The sequence below is a fragment of the Coregonus lavaretus genome (assembly GCF_964263955.1).
Source record: "Coregonus lavaretus genome assembly, chromosome: 21".
Taxonomy (NCBI): Eukaryota; Metazoa; Chordata; class Actinopteri; order Salmoniformes; family Salmonidae; genus Coregonus; species Coregonus lavaretus.
In genome coordinates, this window is record NC_140008.1 from 20,091,327 (window position 1) to 20,113,513 (window position 22,187).

Genomic DNA, 22,187 nt, shown 5'->3' on the forward strand with positions numbered 1-22,187 from the left:
ATGCAATGCGCATACATTTTAAGAATAGGCTGTGAAATTGACCGCAGTAAATTGACAATGATGGGTCGGAAAAAGCTCTCGTCTCTTTTTGTGTTGATGTCACGTGTACACCATAGCCGGAAGTGACACTCGATATCTTGATGCGGAAGAGATTAATAAGAACTGAAGAACTGTCACCAAAATGACAACAAAACACTAACCAGAGCTAATAACGTCGTATTATTGCTATTGCACGTTGATCTACTGAGACGAGTGACATTTTACGGTGTGTTATTTTGACCATCGTACGTAACCAGCACCCATGGCTAATAACAATTTACAGGTGAGTGAATGTCAAGCTAGAGACAACAACACAATTAATCAGTTAGCTAACTACTGTAGCTAACACATGATTGTATCGTTAGTCTACTGTGGGTTCAGATGCCGTGATTATAAGTTTTGTGTAGTTAATATGACTCTTGACCCAAAGTATTTAATGAATTCGCATCAACTAAGTGTGTATGATTACTGATCATCCATTTACTAATGCCATTTTGACATACCTTTGTGACATCTTGCGGAACAAGATCATGACGTCATGCTAATGCCCTACCCTCTCCTGTTATGGATCTTCTTTAACATAGCCCCTGCATTGTGTTACAGAAAGCAATAGATCTTGCAAGCAAGGCTGCAGAGGAGGACAAGGCTAAAAACTACGAGGAAGCTCTCCGGTTGTACCAGCATTCCATTCAGTACTTCCTTCATGTTGTTAAGTGTGAGTTGTCTTGTATCTCAGTTCAACTTCCTGTTACTTCTGTTTCCAAGTTCTTCATTTGCATTTATACTGCAAACACAGAACATCCACATAGGCTACTTTGTTTTTCTGTTCACTTTCATTTACTGATACAGTGGGGAGAACAAGTATTTGATACACTGCCGATTTTGCAGGTTTTCCTACTTACAAAGCATGTAGAGGTCTGTAATTTTTATCATAGGTACACTTCAACTGTGAGAGACGGAATCTAAAACAAAAATCCAGAAAATCACATTATGATTTTTAAGTAATTAATTTGCATTTTATTGCATGACATAAGTATTTGATACATCAGAAAATCAGAACTTAACATTTGGTACAGAAACCTTTGTTTGCAATTACAGAGATCATACGTTTCCTGTAGATCTTGACCAGGTTTGCACACACTGCAGCAGGGATTTTGGCCCACTCCTCCATACAGACCTTCTCCAGATCCTTCAGGTTTCGGGGCTGTCGCTGGGCAATACAGACTTTCAGCTCCCTCCAAAGATGTTCTATTGGGTTCAGGTCTGGAGACTGGCTAGGCCACTCCAGGACCTTGAGATGCTTCTTACGGAGCCACTCCTTAGTTGCCCTGGCTGTGTGTTTCGGGTCGTTGTCATGCTGGAAGACCCAGCCACGACCCATCTTCAATGCTCTTACTGAGGGAATGAGGTTGTTGGCCAAGATCTCACGATACATGGCCCCATCCATCCTCCCCTCAATACGGTGCAGTCATCCTGTCCCCTTTGCAGAAAAGCATCCCCAAAGAATGTTTCCACCTCCATGCTTCACGGTTGGGATGGTGTTCTTGGGGTTGTACTCATCCTTCTTCTTCCTCCAAACACGGCGAGTGGAGTTTAGACCAAAAAGCTCTATTTTTGTCTCATCAAACCACATGACCTTCTCCCATTCCTCCTCTGGATCATCCAGATGGTCATTGGCAAACGTCAGACGGGCCTGGACATGCGCTGGCTTGAGCAGGGGGACCTTGCGTGCGCTGCAGGATTTTGATCCATGACGGCATAGTGTGTTACTAATGGTTTTCTTTGAGACTGTGGTCCCAGCTCTCTTCAGGTCATTGACCAGGTCCTGCCGTGTAGTTCTGGGCTAATCCCTCACCTTCCTAATGATCATTGATGCCCCACGAGGTGAGATCTTGCATGGAGCCCCAGACCGAGGGTGATTGACCATCATCTTGAACTTCTTCCATTTTCTAATAATTGCGCCAACAGTTGTTGCCTTCTCACCAAGCTGCTTGCCTATTGTCCTGTAGTCCATCCCAGCCTTGTGCAGGTCTACAATTGTATCCCTGATGTTCTTACACAGCTCTCTGGTCTTGGCCATTGTGGAGAGGTTGGAGTCTGTTTGATTGAGTGTGTGGACAGGTGTCTTTTATACAGGTAACGAGTTCAAACAGGTGCAGTTAATACAGGTAATGAGTGGAGAACAGGAGGGCTTCTTAAAGAAAGACTAACAGGTCTGTGAGAGCCGGAATTCTTACTGGTTGGTAGGTGATCAAATACTTATGTCATGCAATAAAATGCAAATTAATTACTTAAAAATCATACAATGTGATTTTCTGGATTTTTGTTTTAGATTCCGTCTCTCACAGTTGAAGTGTACCTATGATAAAAAATTACAGACCTCTACATGCTTTGTAAGTAGGAAAACCTGCAAAATCGGCAGTGTATCAAATATTTGTTCTCCCCACTGTATATGTGTGACTGAAATTATTATGACCTTAGACTTTGGAATGAACTTTGAATGACCCCATTAGGAGCTATGGATAAACATAAATCATTTCTTCAGGAAACAGCTTTAACAGTTTTGTTTCACATTGAATGACCCAAGTGTGAAGATTACCCAGCCTTGGACATAATGTGATGACAACCTGTGTTACATTTCCTCTTCCTGCAGATGAGACCCAGGGAGACAAGGCCAAGCAGAGCATCAGGGCAAAGTGTGCAGAGTACCTGGATCGAGCAGAGAAGCTGAAGGAATACTTGAAGAAGAAGGATAAGGCCCCTCCAGCCAAGCCTGTCAAAGAGTCCGGCTCTGATGATAAAGGGTGAGTGAGCATATGGAATCCTGAGATTCCTGTTATAATCCTCACCAATCCTTCATTCTGATCTGATTCTTGGTTATTTTGGACTGTGTTTATACTTTTTGTGTGTCCCTTAGGTGGGCCTCCTTATCAGTACAGTGAGGTCAAACTACTTTGCTTTTTATTTTGCAGGAATGACAGTGATGAAGGTGAAGGTGACCCAGAGAAAAAGAAGTTTAAAAATCAACTCTCAGGTCAGTTATATCATCAGCTACTTCACTTTTCAGCATTTTTAGTGTGGCTCATACAAAGCTTTGATGCAGCCCTGTGACACTGAATCTGTATTTGATTTGTATGATAAAAAGCGATATTCGCCGTTAGGAGTGTGAACATTTAAACGAAATTGGGATCATTAACGTTTACAAAAATCCCTAACCAAAAAACGATGTTCACAGTGCAGTTATCACAAAACTACCACAAACAGGTCCCGATCATCATCATAAAGGGGAACAAATAAAAATAATGAATACTTAACCCAACAATGCTGGAATGTGAGTAGGAGGAGAAATGCTTCTTTCAAGTTATTTCCAACAGATATAAAGCACTCCACACATCATCATTGTTAACAGTTAGACAAATGTCAGAGTGAGACAGGGAAGCGACAGCAGCGAAGTCCTTTATGGCAATACTTTAAGAATTTAAATGAGAAGGTGGTGAAATGCAAACTTTGCGAGATGGAATTGAGCTAGTGCAGAGGCAGAACAAGTGCAATACTAAAACATCTGAAAGGGAGACAACATGACCGTGAGACCCAACCCATTGCTGGCAGCAACGCAGGCCCCCAACAACAGACATTAGAAAGGCTCTTCACATGAAAGAAGTGTGATAAGGGATGGAGTGAGAAAATCACAGCGCTGATTACAGAAATCATTGCAGTTGATATGCAGCCATTGTCAATGGTACAGAATGTCGGCTTCAATGCCCTGATGGCATATCTAGAACCAGACTACAAGATTGTACAGTGATTGTACAAGTTGTACAGTGAAATTGTAAAAAAATCATTGTACAGAAATTGTACAATAATTGCTCTGCAAGTACAACGGTCGAAATCTCAAACACCATACGTGGCGTTAGCAACAGATTGTTGGACGTCTATGAACACGCTGTCATACATCACTGCAACGAGCCATCACCTAGATGAGAAGTGGGACATGAAGTCCCATGTACTAACCACTGAGAACATGGAGGAGAGGCACACAGCAGAGAACCTAAAGATGGCGTTAACTACCTTCGTTGTTGAATGGGTGGGGGACAGCAGTAAGGTGAGCGCCGTCTGGTAGCCATGACTGCGGTAGATTGAACTGCATTGCCCCCTAGCGGTCATACACAGGACCATGTCTGCATTGTGAATTCACATGTCATAAACATGTTTAAACAGAAGAAAATGGCACTTTAAATGTTAAGAACATTTGTACATTTGTTACATCCCTATTTGCCGTACTACATTTCACCGACTTCTATCTATGTTACAGGGGCCATCGTCATGGAAAAGCCAAACATCAAGTGGAATGATGTAGCTGGGCTTGAGGGTGCAAAGGAGGCCCTTAAAGAAGCTGTCATCTTGCCCATCAAATTCCCTCACCTCTTCACAGGTATGGATTATGGAATTCATGCAACACATAACATTCTAGATATTAACACACGTATTGTGACTTGCAGCAGTGCATCTGAAGAGTAAATCGTTTTCCATAAAGAATAACTGAGTGTATTTGTCTTTGGTGGCCAGGAAAGCGAACTCCATGGAGAGGGATCCTGCTGTTTGGCCCTCCTGGTACAGGGAAGTCTTATCTGGCCAAGGCTGTGGCCACAGAAGCCAACAACTCCACCTTCTTCTCTATCTCCTCCTCTGACCTGGTGTCCAAGTGGCTGGGGGAGAGTGAAAAGTGAGTGATGGGGCAAGGAGGGTGGGCAGGTTGCTATGCAATCAAATCAATATAATATTTTAAAGGATATTGCTCATGCATACCTATCTCTCTCCTTCTCCTCTGTATTCTTCTCCCACACCGTCCATTGGTCTCATATCCACTCTCCACAACTCTTTCTGTCTTCAGGTTGGTGAAGAACCTGTTCAGCCTGGCCAGGGAGAATAGGCCCTCCATCATCTTCATCGACGAGATAGACTCTCTGTGTGGATCCAGGAGTGAGAACGAGAGTGAAGCAGCCCGCCGCATCAAGACTGAGTTCCTCGTCCAGATGCAGGGTGAGAGAGCCTGCCACCAGGCTGACAGACTGTACAGTTTACACAAAGCCTGGCCTCAGATCCTGTTTACCTTGTACCTTGAGTATTGACACAACTGTTTTGTCCACTATGTCATTTGGCACTGAACCTTTTTGTTGGTGTCACCAGAACAACTAAACTACAATATTTTTGCTAGATTTTGGCTTTCCGTTTGACTGAATCAGCTGTATATTTAAATAATTCTCTCTCTTCTCCCAGGTGTTGGAAATGACAATGAGGGAGTCCTGGTTCTAGGAGCCACAAACATCCCCTGGACCCTGGACTCTGCTATTAGGAGAAGGTCAGTGTATATTTATCTTCTGATGATCTCAAGTCCTTTATCTTATTGTGAAGATGTATTATTCACAATTTTTGGACCAAGTGCCTCTTATTAAACAGATTGTTAAACCTTAGAGATAAAGAATGGGATGACCCTTGCTGCATCACCATATGAACATTCCCATATCAGATATCACTGTCGTGTTTCTGTGCCTCAGGTTTGAGAAGCGGATCTACATCCCTCTGCCTGAGGAGCACGCCCGCTCCTTCATGTTCAAGCTGCATCTGGGCTCCACCCCCAGTGAGCTCACTGAATCAGACTATGTGACCCTGGGTAAGAAGACGGAAGGCTACTCTGGAGCAGACATCAGTGTCATCGTAAGGGACGCCCTCATGCAGCCAGTCAGGAAGGTGCAGTCGGCCACTCACTTTAAACGGGTATGTGACAGTCTGACATTCAACAGGGACAGGGCTCACCTAGGTGCAGTGAATTTTAATTGATTTAGTTTTCATCATCTGATAGTTGTGAAGGAAGCATTGAGTCATATGAATGCTCTGTCAATGAAACATCAGCAATCACAAATCCATGTCCCATTTCTGCCCATGTGTTCTCCTTCATACACCCAGGTCCAAGGGTCATCATGGAACCATCCCAACCTCGTGGTAGACGACCTCCTGACCCCATGCTCACCAGGAGATCCAGACGCCATTGAGATGACCTGGATGGATGTTAATGGGGAGAAACTCATGGAGCCGATTGTTTGCATGGTGAGAAGAACCCCAGAAATATATATATTTTTGGTTTTGAACATGAGGGAGCAAGTATGTGATGCTAACTGACCCTTGTGATGTGCTGTTCACAGGCTGATATGCTGAGGTCACTGCACAACACCAAGCCAACTGTGAACGAGCAGGACTTGGACAAGCTCAAGAAGTTCACAGAGGACTTTGGTCAGGAGGGCTAACACTCAACCAAATAATGCAAAAGCAACTTTCCTTTCTCATATCCTTTTCCTCCACTGGTTCTCAGGCCTGTATTTACTACTCTACTTTCTCTCCACAAGTAGCAAAGGGGCTTCATGTTTCATGTATGTTTATTTGTTGACTTATTTTGTTAGTTGCCAATACATACCCATAGTATAATATTTTTTTGTTTTTTTTACAAAGACAGATAAGGTTGAAGATGGTGATGGTCTCAAAGAATATGGATTCAAGCAAAGTATTTATAATTGATGGTTTAAAACACTAAAGTGTCTGTTTTGGCCTTGATGGCATCAAACAAACAATGCATGCTATTGTGCATTACAGTAACTACTCCAAAAGGCCTTTACTCCTTTAAGTGCATCTATGGTTTGACAACATGGATGAGGATTGCCTGTTTTGTTGTACTGTAATGTGTTAGGACCTTGTTTACCAAGGTTTTCTCTTTTTTTTTAATATATCATTTTTCTTACCAAGAAGGGCTATGTCTGTGATTTTGACTCTGTTGATGGAGCAGCACTCATTGATGAGGACCATAACTACCAGCAACTTTAATGATTACAATTTTCTTTCATCAGTTTTCATGTAGAGTATATTCATATTGTTTTTCTGTATGCTGTTTTTGAAAGAAGATGTTAGTCTGAGTGCCTTGCTGGTCAAAAGAAAGTAAAAGTACTTTGGAATGGGTTGGTGGGGGTATGTCATAATGTAATAAAACCCAATGATTATTGATCTTGAAGGGAAATCAGTAATTGAATGAGCAATAATCCTTGGTCAAGTGTTTTTAGACCCCTTAAATTGTACTTCCCACATCTTTGCACACTTCAAATGTGTTGTACATGTTGTGCCTTGAAAAAGAATCAATGTATATCCTCTCTCACTTCCCACTATAGCCAATGAAACTTCAGATACCCTATAAAAAACACATATTCAGACAGTTCCTTACTTGGTAATGATTGTGTACAGCTGTGTTTCTAGAACTTCAGACTTTTCTTTTCAAGAAAAAAAAGTATAAACCTCAATGTACAGTAGTCTTTTATTTTCTCAATTGAGCAGTTTACATATTGTCTGGTAACTGGGGTGAGGTGAATAGCATTGAACAATGCTAAGGGAGGGGTTTGTCTTCATAAGAACAATCATTATGTATTCTTTTGACAATACTATTAACATCTATGACTGTGGGTTTTCCTAGAATTATGTATTCAGGATTGTTTTCTGGGATTTTCCAGAGGTATCCATTCTGTTGTGTTCTAATCTTGAACGTATATGTACAGTTGAAGTCAGAAGTTTACATACACCTCTGCCAAATACATTTAAACTCAGTTTTTCACAATTCCTGACATTTAATCCTAGTAAAGATTCCCTGTCTTAGGTCAGTTAGGATCACCACTTTATTTTAAGAATGTGAAATGTCAGAATAATAGTAGAGAGAATGGTTTATTTTAGCTTTTATTTCTTTCATCACATTCCCAGTGGGTCAGAAGTTTACATACACTCAATTAGTATTTGGTAGCATTGCCTTTAAATTGTTAAACTTGGGTCAAACGTTTTGGGTAGCCTTCCACAATAAGTTAGGTGAATTTTGGCCCATTCCTCCTGACAGAGCTGGTGTAACTGAGTCAGGTTTGTAGGCCTCCTTGCTCACACACGCTTTTTCAGTTCTTCCCACAAATTTTCTATAGGATTGAGGTAAGGGCTTTGTGATGGCCACTCCAATACCTTGACTTTGTTGTCCTTAAGCCAATTTGCCACAACTTTGGAAGTATGCTTGGGGTCAATGTCCATTTGGAAGACCCATTTGCGACCAAGCTTTAACTTCATGACTGATGTCTTGAGATGTTGCTTCAATATATCCACATAATTTTTGTTCCTCATGATGCCATCTATTTTTTGAAGTGCACCAGTCCCTCCTGCAGCAAAGCACCCCCACAGCATGATGATGCCACCCCCGTGCTTCACGGTTGGGATGGTGTTCTTCGGCTTGCAGTAGCCCCCTTTTTCCTCCAAACATAACGATGGTCATTATGGCCAAACAGTTCTATTTTTGTTTCATCAGACCAGAGGACATTTCTCCAAAAAGTAAGATCTTTGTCCCCATGTGCAGTTGCAAAACGTAGTCTGGCATTTTTATGGCGGTTTTGGAGTAGTGGCTTCTTCCTTGCTGAGCGGCCTTTCAGGTTATGTCGAAATAGGACTCGTTTTACTGTGGATATAGATACTTTTATACCTGTTTCCTCCAGCATCTTCACAAGGTCCTTTGCTGTTGTTCTGGGATTGATTCACACCAAAGTACGTTCATCTCTAGGAGACAGAACGCGTCTCCTTCCTGAGCGGTATGACAGCTGCGTGGTCCCATGGTGTTTATACTTGCATACTATTGTTTGTACAGATGAACGTGGTACCTTCAGGCGTTTGGAAATTGCTCCCAAGGATGAACCAGACTTGTGGAGGTCTACACATTTTTTTCTGAGGTCTTGGCTGATTTCTTTTGATTTTCCCATGATGTCAAGCAAAGAGGCACTGAGTTTGAAGGTAGGCCTTGAAATACATCAACAGGTACACCTCCAATTGACTCAAATGATGTCAATTAGCCTATAAGAAGCTTCTAAATCCATGACATCATTTTCTGGAATTTTCCAAGCTGTTTAAAGGCACAGTCAACTTAGTGTATGTAAACTTCTGACCCACTGGAATTGTGATACAGTGAATTATAAGTGAAATAATCTGTCTGTAAACAATTGTTGGAAAAATTACTATGGTTTGTTAACAAGAAATTTGTGGAGTGGTTGAAAAACAAGTTTTAATGACTCTAACCTATGTGTATGTAAACTTCCGACTTCAACTGTACAGTGAGGGAAAAAAGTATTTGATCCCCTGCTGATTTTGTACGTTTGCCCACTGACAAAGACATGATCAGTCTATAATTTTAATGGTAGGTTTATTTGAACAGTGAGAGACAGAATAACAACAAAAATAATCAAGAAAAACGCATGTCAAAAATGTTATAAATTGATTTGCATTTTAATGAGGGAAATAAGTATTTGACCCCCTCTCAATCAGAAAGATTTCTGGCTCCCAGTTGTCTTTTATAGTAACAAGCTGAGATTAGGAGCACACTCTTAAAGGGAGTGCTCCTAATATCAGTTTGTTACCTGTATAAAAGACACCTGTCCACAGAAGCAATCAATCAATCAGATTCCAAACTCTCCACCATGACCAAGACCAAAGAGCGCTCCAAGGATGTCAGGGACAAGATTGTAGACCTACACAAGGCTGGAATGGCCTACAAGACCATCGCCAAGCAGCTTGGTGAGAAGGTGACAACAGTTGGTGCGATTATTCGCAAATGGATGAAACACAAAATAACTGTCAATCTCCCTCGGCCTGGGGCTCCATGCAAGATCTCACCTCGTGGAGTTGCAATGATCATGAGAACGGTGAGGAATCAGCCCAGAACTACACGGGAGGATCTTGTCAATGATTTCAAGGCAGCTGGGACCATAGTCACCAAGAAAACAATTGGTAACACACTACGCCGTGAAGGACTGAAATCCTGCAGCGCCCGCAAGGTCCCCCTGCTCAAGAAAGCACATATACAGGGCCGTCTGAAGTTTGCCAATGAACATCTGAATGATTCAGAGGAGAACTGAGACCAAAATCGAGCTCTTTGGCATCAACTCAACTCGCCGTGTTTGGAGGAGGAGGAATGCTGCCTATGACCCCAAGAACACCATCCCCACCGTCAAACATGGAGGTGGAAACATTATGCTTTGGGGGTGTTTTTCTGCTAAGGGGACAGGACAACTTCACCGCATCAAAGGGACGATGGATGGCGCCATGTACCATCAAATCTTGAGTGAGAACCTCCTTCCCTCAGCCAGGGCATTGAAAATGGGTTGTGGATGGGTATTCCAGCATGACAATGACCCAAAACACATGGCCATGGCAACAAAGGAGTGGCTCAAGAAGAAGCACATTAAGGTCCTGGAGTGGCCTAGCCAGTCTCCAGACCTTAATCCCATAGAAAATCTGTGGAGGGAGCTGAAGGTTCGAGTTGCCAAACGTCAGGTTCGAAACCTTAATGACTTGGAGAAGATCTGCAAAGAGGAGTGGGACAAAATCCCTCCTGAGATGTGTGTAAACCTGGTGGCCAACTACAAGAAACGTCTGACCTCTGTGATTGCCAACAAGGGTTTTGCCACCAAGTACTAAGTAATGTTTTGCAGAGGGGTCAAATACTTATTTCCCTCATTAAAATACAAATCAATTTATAACATTTTTGACATGCGTTTTTCTGGATTTTGTTGTTGTTATTGTCTCTCACTGTTCAAATAAACCTACCATTAATATTATAGACTGATCATGTCTTTGTCAGTGGGCAAACGTACAAAATCAGCAGGGGATCAAATACTTTTTTCCCTCACTGTACATAAAACTATTACTTACTGAAATGACTGACGTTTGGTTTTACTTTACTCATCTTTGGATGGATGTATATTTATATATATATATATATCCAACTGCAATTTTAAACTAACATATAGCTTATCATTCACAAGAAACTGGGATGTGAACACAATGCATAGGAGAGTAATATTCTGATACTAACAGTGGTGCGAAATATAGGGAACAGTGTTAGAGACAAGCGGTTTGTCCCCAGACCCAACACACACTGCACTGTCATGTCAAATGTGTAAATAATCTATAGAATGTGTGTGTGTGAAGTAGTCTACATTTCATACTAACTAGGCACTATTATTAATTTGCTCGACTGTCATATCAAAGTTATTTGTTTTTCAAACACCATGGCTACGTTTACACATGCAGCCCAATTCTGATTTTTTCCCCCCACTAATTGGTCTTTTGACCGATCAGATCTGGAAAAGATCCGATGTGATTGGTCAAAAGACTAATTAGTGGAAAAGTGACATCAAGCCCATGTGACATCAAGCGGCTTACCTTGAGCCAAGGTGGAACTCAGAAGTTGCTAGGATTTACATATAGTTTCAAAAGTGAATTCATGTGAACTTAATGATAATTTAATACATAATTGTTAAAATGTCATACATCGCTAAAGAGCAATAAACAATGCATTAATTCTGCATAACAAATCATGTTTTCCATTTGAAATGTAAGGTATAATGATTTTCACTTCATTTGTTACCTAATAAATATAATCTGATATCATAAATTACTGTATACAACTTTCATGTCAAAAGAGGAAACATAACCTAGTATTCCAAATGTCTATACAAGGTGGCGTAACTTTCAATTAAATATAAGACTTTGAAATTGAATATAAAAAGGTTAATAGGTGATAAACCAGTCTCTCTGATGTGTTCAGTGATACAGAACAATGAGGCCACTCAATTATTTAACTAGTAACTTATCCACTTAACCAAAGAGCACATAATGTAATTAGTCAAATATACCATTAATACCAGTAACAGGAAAAATACAGTTAGATATTTAAAAATCATTTTGGGAGTGTGAGTAAAGTCAAAACAATTAAAATGTCAAGGAGTATCATTCAGTTCTCTGTTGTAGCAGCTTTTAAACTTAAGATTAACCTGATGATGCTTCTGCATACCCTAACAAACACATGCATCTCCTGAAAATCCATTCAAACATGAGATAAAATAAAAGATATGGTTTAACAGCTGACAATGGAGTAATGGGAAAACAAAACAATAATGGTAAAGAAGAAAACAATCCCATTTTCACTTCCTCTTAACAAATATATCTAATACCCTACCATGTTGAAGGAATGACAATAACCAAGTAACAACATATGAAGGCGAGTAAAATCCCAAAGTCAAAGTAGATGAAAATGTGTGAAAAACCTTGCGAAAGCACATTGGATGTAAGACCGGTTTTAGGTGAAGAATCAGGACGCACAAGGCTCAGAAAAGGAACAAAGAAATGTAGTCTACACGCTCAGGCAGGTGCCACTAAACAAACACTCTTTTCTCACATTCTTATTGACCACTCTACTACATGGGACATCAGTTAGAACACTTGACATTTGCTAGACCTGAAAGGATGAAATAAAGTCTACATACATATCAAAACCTTTCCTTCAAATGTGGGTTAGAATATCCAATTATCATTTGCGTTTATTCAAAAGTACATTCGTGTTTCAAACAAAAGGAGAGGCAGTACAAACAGAAGAGGCAAGCTGCATGATAGCTACTGTGCCTAATAGAAAGTGCTAGAGCGTTAATACATCAAGAGCTTTGGTAAGGACACAAAAGGAGTAATTCACTGGCACATCACAATCATGCCTCATTGGTGAACAAAGCCCAACCATCACATACATTTAACTCCTCCATCTCTGTCACATGGCTACAGAGATGAAGTTGCAGTGCTACCAACATGTGGGAATGGTGTGTGTCAGTTGGGGATGGGTATCGTTGTAAGCTGTTCCTATGAAGACACTAGAAGACAGAGAAGAGAGAGCCAAGAGCCAATCCAGTCGCAGCTCCAGCGAGCATGCTGAGAGCCACGTCTCCTCCATCGTCACGTTGACGCTCGTGAACAATAACCTGATTCATCCCTTGGGGATCCCTCATAGGATATGCTCCTACAAATCATGGTAGGACACATGAACTGCAGTTAGAATGGTGAAAAAAGTTATATTGCAAAATAGTAACTGAAAGATTATATCCATTAAAAGAATGAAGAAACATTTAATTAAATGTAATTATCAATGTAACCTTTGACATTCCTTCGGGAGCATGCAAACTATAAAAGTGGGCATTCACCCTGTGCGTACCTTGGTACTGATAGGGGTATGCAACCGCATAGGACTGCCCATCAGCGGAGTAAATGATCTGTGTGCCATGGGCAGGAGGAGCTGGGGCATAGCCTCCATAAGCGTCCGGGACATAAACCTGTTGGAAAGGCAGAAATGACTTGTCACTATTGGGGAGACTCCTACCACTACTGCCCTGGTATCTAGAGAACTGATGCAAGCCGTATAGTAACATTTATCCTAAACCAAAATATATAGCATATACACCATGTTACAGTGCCTTCAGAAAGTATTCACACCCCTTTACTTTTTTTCATATTTTGCTGTGTTACAGCCTGAATGTAAAATGGATTACATTTAAATTTTTTGTCACTGGCCTACACACAATACCTCATAATGTCAAAGTGGAATTATGTTTTTCGAAATGTTTACAAATTAAAAGCTGAAATGTCTGAAGTTAAGTATTCAACCCCTTTGTTATGGCAATTTGCTTAACAAGTCACATAATAAGTTGGATGGACTCACTGTGTGCAATAGCTTTTAACATGATTTTTTAATGACTACCTCATCTCTGTACCCCACACATACAATTATCTGTAAGGTCCCTCAGTCGAGTAGTGAATTTCAAACACAGATTCAACCACAAAGACCAGCGAGGGTTTCCAATGCCTCGCAAAGATGGGCACCTATTGGTAGATGAGTACCAAAAAAAGCAGACATTGAATATCCCTTTGAGCATAGTGAAGTTATTAATTACACTTTGGATGGTGTCTCAATACACCCAGTCACTACAAAGATACAGGCGTCCTTCCTAGTTATGTTGCCGGAGAGGAAGGAAACCGCTCAGGGATTTGACCATGAGGCCAATGGTGACTTTAAAACAGTTACAGAGTGTAATGGCTGTGATTGGAGAAAACTGAGGATGGATCAACAAATAATAATAACAACATTGTAGTTACTCCACAATACTAACCTAATTGACAGCGTGAAAAGAAGGAAGCCTGTACAGAATAAAAATATTCCAAAACATGCATCCTGTTTGCAACAAGGCACTAAAGTAATACTGCAAAAAATGTGGCAAAGCAATAAACTTTTTGTCCTGAATACAAAGTGTTATGTTTGTGGCAAATGCAATACAACACATTACTGAGTACCACTCTCCATATTTTCAAGCATAGTGGTGGCTGCATCATGTTATGGGTATGCTTGTAATTGTTAAGGACTGGGGAGTTTTTCAGGATAAAAGAAATGGAGCTAAGCACAGGCAAAATCCTAGAGAAAAACCTGGTTCAGTCTGCCTTCTACCAGACTCTGGGAGATTAATTCACCTTTCAGCAGGACAATAACCTAAAACACAAGGTCAAATCTTCACTGGACATGCTTACCAAGAAGGCAGTGAATGTTCCTGCCTTAAGTTTTTGACTTAAATCTACTTGAAAATCTATGGCAAGACCTGAAAATGGTTGTCTAGTAATGAACAACAACCAATTTGGTAGAGCTTGAAGAATGTTTTTAAAGAATGGGCAAATGTTGCACAATCCAGGTGTGGAAAGCTCTTAGCGACTTACCCAGAAAGAATCACAGCTGTAATCGCTGCCAAAGGTGCTTCTACAAAGTATTGACTCGGGTGTGAGTACTCATGTAAATGAGATATTTCTATATTTTATTTTCAATAAATTAGCAAAAATGTCTAAAAACATGTTTTCACTGGCCTTAAGGGTATTGCGTGTAGATTGGTAAGAAGAAGAAAGAAAAAAAAGTAAGCCATTTTGAATTCAGGCTGTAAGACAACAAAATGTGGAATAAGTAAAGGGGTATGAATACTTTCTGAAGGCACTGTGTGTGTATATATATATATATATATATATATATATATATGTACTATAAACTAAGGATTTACAATGGTTTCCTTTTTCACTGATCAAGGTAACTACATTTCAAGACAGAAATCCAGGTGAAAGAGCATAAGTGACACAATGACTGCTCAAAGCATATTTACAAATGTAAAGTCTAGGCAGCAGGCTCACATGTACGTACCGGAGGTGGAGGACCATATTCAGAATACGGAGGAGGGGCAGAAGGAACGATCTGCTGCGGAAAGCCAATCTGAGGCGGAGCGACCACCTAAAATATAGATAAATGTTATCTCCATGGAATGTTTTGGATGTGAATAAAAATATACAACTAATCAATTAAGACCTGAGCTATAATACTGTCCATAAGTAGTCTAGGATATGCAGGCAGAGGGTCTTGGCAGACCAGCAGAAACTCACAGAGCTGATTCTGGCATCCTGGAGAGCCATGGTCCATGCCCTGAAACAACGATGGGAAAACAAGAATTGACATGAGTTTTCAGCAGGCTAACCCATATAGACACAACTAATCACTGTCATATTGATTACAATGGGAGAGATGTCTTACAGAGCATCATCTGCACTGTCTCCACAAATGCTGATGACCCGTCCATCTCTGCAGACTATCTGGAGCAGGGCATCTCGACTTCTGCCCTCTGGAGGGTTCAGATCTGTGGACAGTGAAAAGGTGGATGGAACAGGTGGTTGATGGGATGGTGTGGATACATTTTAGTCATTAAGTAGACGCTCTTGTCCAGGGCGACTTACAGTTAGAGCATTCATCTTAAGATTGCTAGGTGGGACAACCACATCTCAGTCATAGTAAGTACATTTTTCCTCAATGAAATAGCTATCAGCAAAGTCAGTGGTAGTGTGGGGGGGGTTCACATTTTATCCTATTGCGAGTTGAGAGAATAGAAAAGTATAACAGATGTAGGTAGTCAAGTACCTTGACATGCAGTTGCACTGCGAATGTTAATGCAGTCCACTCTCATGTGGATCTCATCCTCCATATCTCGCCGGTGCTGGTCATCATAGAAAACCAGCCGCCCATCAGACCACAGGTCAAACCAGTTCCTCTTCCACCGCCGCAGAATAGTGCCTGTATCATTGACTTATGTTTTATTTAAAATACTCCAGCACTTTGTGCAAACACAGTTCTAAGCCCCAAAGAGCAATGAGGCCATGGTGGTATGGAAAAAAGACATGAGGAAATTCTGTGAAGTGTCAGGAAGAAACAAACTATAGAAAACAATTCTGCAACGAAATCTAGCGCTTCTATTGGAACCTACCTGAATCTGTCCAATAGAAACGCTAGTTTTCGTTGCAAAACGTTTGGAGTAATGATTACACTCCAGGTTTGTGACAGACTTGTGTACTGCACTAATGACAGTGTAGCTAGCAACAGCTCCACTTACTCTGCCGATGGAGGAAGCCACTTTTCACAATCGACATCCTTAGGTTACTCTGAAAATAAACATTTGGAAAACAAAAAAATGCTTACTGGATATAGCGAAATCTATTTAGCTAGCTAAATGGTCCTTTTTAAAACATAGCTGATAGCTAGTTTAGCTAAACCATCGTAACACTCACTGCCTAACGTTACAGTGCCTGGTATGCTAACTGACGTTAGCTGGCTAGCTGACCGAATCTATTTACGTTGGCATTTTACCCTTTGGTAAACTATGCTTTGAAGCTTATGCTGACAATATTTCTGGAGATGATAATATGACTAGCTACACATTACATACCTGTAATTAAAATACCTCTTGTGGAATGTCGTTTTCAAAGCCCTGGGACGACAAAAGTTAACTGTCTTGTTTTGAATGACATCATCAATATCAGCTGACTTGTCCTTAATTAGAACGCTGGGAATTGGAGCCAAAGTACTTTTATCTACGATAAACATTCATATTATTCGTTCCCTGTAATGTTACAATAATGTGGTTATTGTCTTTACTGTTTTCCTTTTAAAATATAAAGGAGCCAAACCCTAAAGTTATCCAATCATAAGGACATATTCAAATCTGTATCTTTTGAGCCAAAGAAAATCGAGGACGTCATGAATTATGAACGTCTCTAGCTAGTATCCAGCTAATGAATGCTGTGTTCATAATCAAGTGGGAAGATGGTATTTACCTTTGACTGGGACTATCCACATAAAGGCCCTCCAACTCTTAATTACTAGTGGGAAACGCATCTATCATGGTGGCTTTACGTGCTTGTGGGAAATGGGAAACTGGGAAGTCGTAAGTCCGACATGATTGTGTTCAAGTGTTTTTGAAGTCAGAACAATTATTCTACCAATAAGATTTTAGCTTGATAAGTTAGCTAACATTGCTAATAATAAGGTTAGCTAGCTTGCTTAAAGACATGCTCCGGAACTTTGGTGACTACTAAGTATTTTTTAAACCTCCCGCTTTGGGCTGGATGTGTCAATGTGTAGTTCATAGATGCATAATCTATGAGCAGAATTACTGTTTTAACTCAACTAGCCAGAAATCCTAGTTTGAAAGCGACCGTTTTTCTGGAGGTTTTTCGTGGGCCAGCCCCCTAGCAATTTGAGTTCTAGCCAATGAGCTTCAGCCCCTCACCATTTGAGTAACAGCTAGCAAGATGCACACACAGCAGAGAGAGATCAATGACTTGGTGCACATATGTGACGCAGCAAGGTATGGAACCGAAGTTATTTTCCAATCGTTTCTTTCTGAACAAAACCATTATACATTTTTGCTGTTCCGACCAGCAAAATAAAGTTCTGAACCGGTTGGCACCAAAAAAGGTACCGGTTTATAACGTTACTTTCTGATCGTGTATATACACACACACACACACACACACACACACAGTACCAGTCAAAAGTTTGGACACACCTACTCATTCAAGGGTTTCTTTATTTTTGCTATTTTCTACATTGTAGAATAATAGTGAAGACATCAAAACTATGAAATAACACATATGGAATCATGTAGTCACCAAAAAAGTGTTTAACAAATCAAAATATATTTTATATTTGAGATTCTTCAAAGTAGCCTCCCTTTGCCTTGATGACAGCTTTGCACACTCTTGGCATTCTCTCAACCAGCTTCATGAGGTAGTCACCTGGAATGCATTTCAATTAACAGGTATGCCTTGTTAAAAGTTAAATTGTGGAATGTATTTCCTTCTTAATGCGTTTGAGCCAATCAGTTGTGTTGTTCCAAGGTAGGGGTTGTATACAGAAGATAGCCCTATTTGGTAAAAGACCAAGTCCATATTATGGCAAGAACAGCTCAAATAAGCAAAGAGAAACGACAGTCCATCATTACTTTAAGACATGAAGGTCAGTCAATCCGTAAAATTAAGAATTTTGAACGTTTCTTCAAGTGCAGTCGCAAAAACCATCAAGCGCTATGATGAAACTGGCGCTCATGAGGACCGCCACAGGAAAGGAAGACCCAGAGTTTTTGGGTTCCAACCGCCGTGTCTTTGTGAGATGCAGAGTAGGTGAACGGATTATCTCGTCGTGTGTGGTTCCCATCATGAAGCATGAAGGAGGTGTGATGGTGTGAGCGTGCTTTGCTGGTGACACTGTCAGTGATTTATTTAGAATTCAAGGCACACTTAACCAGCATGGCTACCACAGCATTCTGCAGCGATACGCCATCCCATCTAGATTGAGTTTAGTGGGACTATCATTTGTTTTTCAACAGGACAATGACCCAACACACCAAGAAGGAGAGTGATGGAGTGCTGCATCAGATGACCTGGCCTCCACAATCGCCCGACCTCAACCCAACTGAGATGGTTTGGGATGAATTGGACTGCAGAGTGAAGGAAAAGCAGCCAAGAAGTGCTCAGCATATTTGGGAACTCCTTCAAGACTGTTGGAAAAGCATTCCTCATGAAGCTGGTTGAGAGAATGCCAAGAGTGTGCAAAGCTGTCATCAAGGCAAAGGGTGGCTACTTTGAAGAATCTCAAATATATTTTGATTTGTTTAACACTTATTTGGTTACTACATGATTCCATGTGTGTTATTTCATAGTTTAGATGTCTTCACTATTATTCTACAATGTAGAAAATAGTAAAAATAAAGAAAAACCCTTTAATGAGTAGGTGTCCAAACTTTTGGCTGGTAATGTATCTTTTTTTACATTTAGCTCGACCTTAAATTACTTCACCAATCAGTGCGGCTAGAAGAGCACCAATCAGTGTGGCTAGAACAGCTTGCTGTGGAGTGGGTAAGGGATTTAATCTGTATAGGAAAGTCATTAACAGCAAATTGTATTTTGCCGTAACAGCATGGTTTAATCATAATGAAAGACAAACACACACTGTGCTGCCAGTCACAGTGTAGGGCGTGAGATGCAACTGAAATTGAGGGTGAGGAGAGAGAGAGAGAGAGAGAGAGAGAGAGAGAGAGAGAGAGAGAGAGAGAGAGAGAGAGCATGGAGGAAGCATGACTTTAAGTTCTGGCCATCTTGTTATGACATGCATTATCTGAATTAGGCCCACATAATTATACCTACGGAGGATCTGCTTTTATGGAGGAACTTTGAATGTCTTTGAACTTCCGAGTTGGGCTAACAAGCTTGTGTGTGCAGAGCAGCACTAGAATTAAAAACACGTCTTACCATTATGTAGTTAATAAATCCAATGTGAAACGTGATAGCTATAGTATTCCTTAACTAGCATTAAAAAAGTAAATCCATTCTTCTCTAATTAAACATCTCTCCCTAATTTCTGAATTACGATTGTAACATCATCAGTAGGCTACAGTAACATATGCTTCAGAGGGGAGGGGCAGGTAGCCTACACACCAGGGGTTGGAACAGGGTTCAAGGAACAGAACAGAAAACCGGAAAATAACTTTTTTTTTTCGAGGAACACAACCAGAACAAAAGTGATCTATACTGTTCCGGAACAGAACCTTTATGTTTAAAGCATGGGAACCGGTTAATAACTTTATTTTACGTTCCAGGCATTTTTTTCCATGCTCACAAAAAACGCAACAAAGCGCCTATGCAAAGCCCTCACTGCCACTCAGAAATGTATTCCAATGTCTGCCTGCCAGCTGAAAATCTTTGCCAGTGTGTTTGTGTAGGCTAACTGCCCTCCCCCTGAAGCATGCAGTCTACTGTAGCTACTGACATTACAGGCACAATTCAGAAATAAGGGAGAGAGATGTTTTAATTAGAGAACAATGGATTAACTTTTTCAATGCTACACTGAACAAAAATATAAACACAACAATTTCAAAGGTTTTACTGAGTTACAGTTCATATAAGGAAATCAGTCAATAGAAATAAATTCATTAGGCCCTAATCTATGGATTTCACATGACTGGGCAGGGGCACAGCCATGGGTGGGCCTGGGAGGGCATAGGCCTACCCACTTGGGAGCTAGGCACACCCACTGGGGAGCCTGGTCCAGCCAATCAGAATGAGTTTTTCCCCACAAAATGGCTTTAGTACAGACATAGATACTCCTCAGCACCACTATCCCCCCTCAGACAATACTGCAGGTAACTAAGCCAGTTGTGGAGGTCCTGGGGTGGTGTGATTACACCTGGTCTGCGGTTGTGAGGCTGGTTGTACGTACTGCCAAATTCTCAAACAATGTTGGAGGCGACTTATGGTAGAGAAATGAACATTCAATTTTCTGGCAACAGCTCTGGTGGACATTCCTGCAGTCAGCATGCCAATTGCAAGCTCCCTCAAAACTTGAGACATCTGTGGAATTGTGTTGTGTGACAGAACTGCACATTTTAGAGTGGCCTTTTATTGTCCCCAGCACAAGGTGCACCTGTGTAATGATCATGCTGTTTAATCAGCTTCTTGATATGCCACACTTCTCAGGTGGATGGATTATCTTGGCAAAGGAGAAATGCTCACTAACAGGGATGTAAACAAATGTGTACACAAAGTTTGAGAGAAATAAGCTTTTTGTGCATATGGAACATTTCTGGGATCTTTTATTTTAGCACATGAAACATGGGACCAACGCTTTACATGTTGCGTTTATATTTTTGTTCAGTATAGTTAAGGATACTATAGTTATCATGTTTCACATTGGATTTATTAACTACAAAAAGGTAAGAAGTGTTTTTATTTTAATTCTGGTGCTAGCTCTGATCTAGCTCTCAAACTCTAGGCGGCATTATGTGTAATGTAATGGAACTGAGTCATGATCAAGGGCTAGCTCTGGTCCAACGTTTCTTAAGCCAACCCTCTGAAGTTCCAAGACATTCAAAGGTCTTTCATAGATGCCGCTCCTCTGTAGGTATAATTCTGTGGGCCTAATTCAGATAATGCATGTCATAACAACAAGATGCCCAGTGCTTCATGCCCAGCTCTCTCCTCACCCGCAAAATTTCAGTCGCATGTCGCACTCTACATTACACAGTAATTTAATGTTGAGCTAAATGTAAAAAAATAATAATACGATAAACAGTTACTTTTTTTATTATTTTAACCGGTTCAGAACTATATTTTGCTGGTCGGAACAGTGGAACGGAACAAAAAAAAATATATGGTTCTGTTCAGAACGAAACAATTGGAAAATAATTTTGGTTCCAACCCCTGCTACACACACACGCACACCCACCACTGGCAAAGATTTCCAGCTGGCAGGCAGATGCTGGAATACGTTTTTGGGTGACAGAGTGAGGGCTTTGCATAGGTGCTTTGTTACAATTTTGTGGGACAGGGAAAAAATGCCCAGAACATAAAATAACATTATTAACCGGTTCCATGCTTTTAAATAACAGTTCTGTTCCGGAACAGTATAGATCACTTTCGTTTTCGGTTCTGTTCCTTGAACCGGTATACAGTATACAAAAGTACCAGAGAATCTCTTTAACATTGACAATCATGGTCAAACTAGCTACATTACCCATTCTGATATAAGGTTATAATTGTTAAAAAAATAGATGTCATCTTTTGGTTCAAAGGGTAAAAGGAAACGTCACAACTCGGCAACTCGGGTAATAACATGTTCTCTGAGTTTCCCACCTGTAATTCCGATTTGGAGAGTTGTTCAAGTGAAATTTCCCACTGGGAACTAGGAATTTCTGATAACTCCGATAGTACGTGTTCTGAACGCAACATCATCCCTGAGCTCCGATTTCTCCCAGAGAGGAAGAGGTTAAGCGAAGGTCGACTCCCCCCAAAATCTGTCTGCCGAAAATAAACGTTAAGCAGACCAAGTGAGGAGTTTTTGTATTGGTCAAGATAAAAGTGAA

The 22,187-nt window shown here is 40.7% G+C and overlaps 2 protein-coding genes across 3 annotated transcripts; one reads left to right on the forward strand and one right to left on the reverse strand.

Moving 5' to 3' along the window:
* The first annotated feature begins 92 nt into the window (after positions 1-92).
* LOC311149307 (vacuolar protein sorting-associated protein 4B-like) lies at positions 93-7,087 on the forward strand. Its single transcript, XM_084186445.1, has 11 exons — positions 93-322; positions 643-754; positions 2,693-2,843; positions 3,012-3,073; positions 4,352-4,471; positions 4,606-4,762; positions 4,931-5,079; positions 5,317-5,398; positions 5,595-5,814; positions 6,004-6,144; positions 6,240-7,087. The coding sequence occupies exons 1-11, from the start codon at positions 302-304 to the stop codon at positions 6,339-6,341; spliced, it is 1,317 nt and encodes a 438-aa protein (XP_084042571.1). The 5' UTR covers positions 93-301; the 3' UTR covers positions 6,342-7,087.
* Positions 7,088-11,380: 4,293 nt separating this feature from the next.
* Positions 11,381-17,026, reverse strand: LOC311148384 (pleckstrin homology domain-containing family B member 2-like). 2 transcript variants are annotated; one of them, XM_084185339.1, is made up of 8 exons: positions 16,716-17,026; positions 16,383-16,431; positions 15,914-16,066; positions 15,533-15,635; positions 15,385-15,424; positions 15,149-15,235; positions 13,133-13,250; positions 11,381-12,940 (listed from the first exon to the last, which is right to left on the reverse strand). In XM_084185339.1, exons 2-8 carry the CDS (start codon positions 16,417-16,419, stop codon positions 12,795-12,797), a joined length of 684 nt encoding a protein of 227 aa, XP_084041465.1. In that variant the 5' UTR covers positions 16,420-16,431; positions 16,716-17,026; the 3' UTR covers positions 11,381-12,794. The 2 variants fall into 2 exon arrangements, with proteins under 2 accessions (XP_084041465.1, XP_084041466.1); XM_084185340.1 differs by having other exon boundaries at positions 16,731-16,812.
* Positions 17,027-22,187: the final 5,161 nt, after the last annotated feature.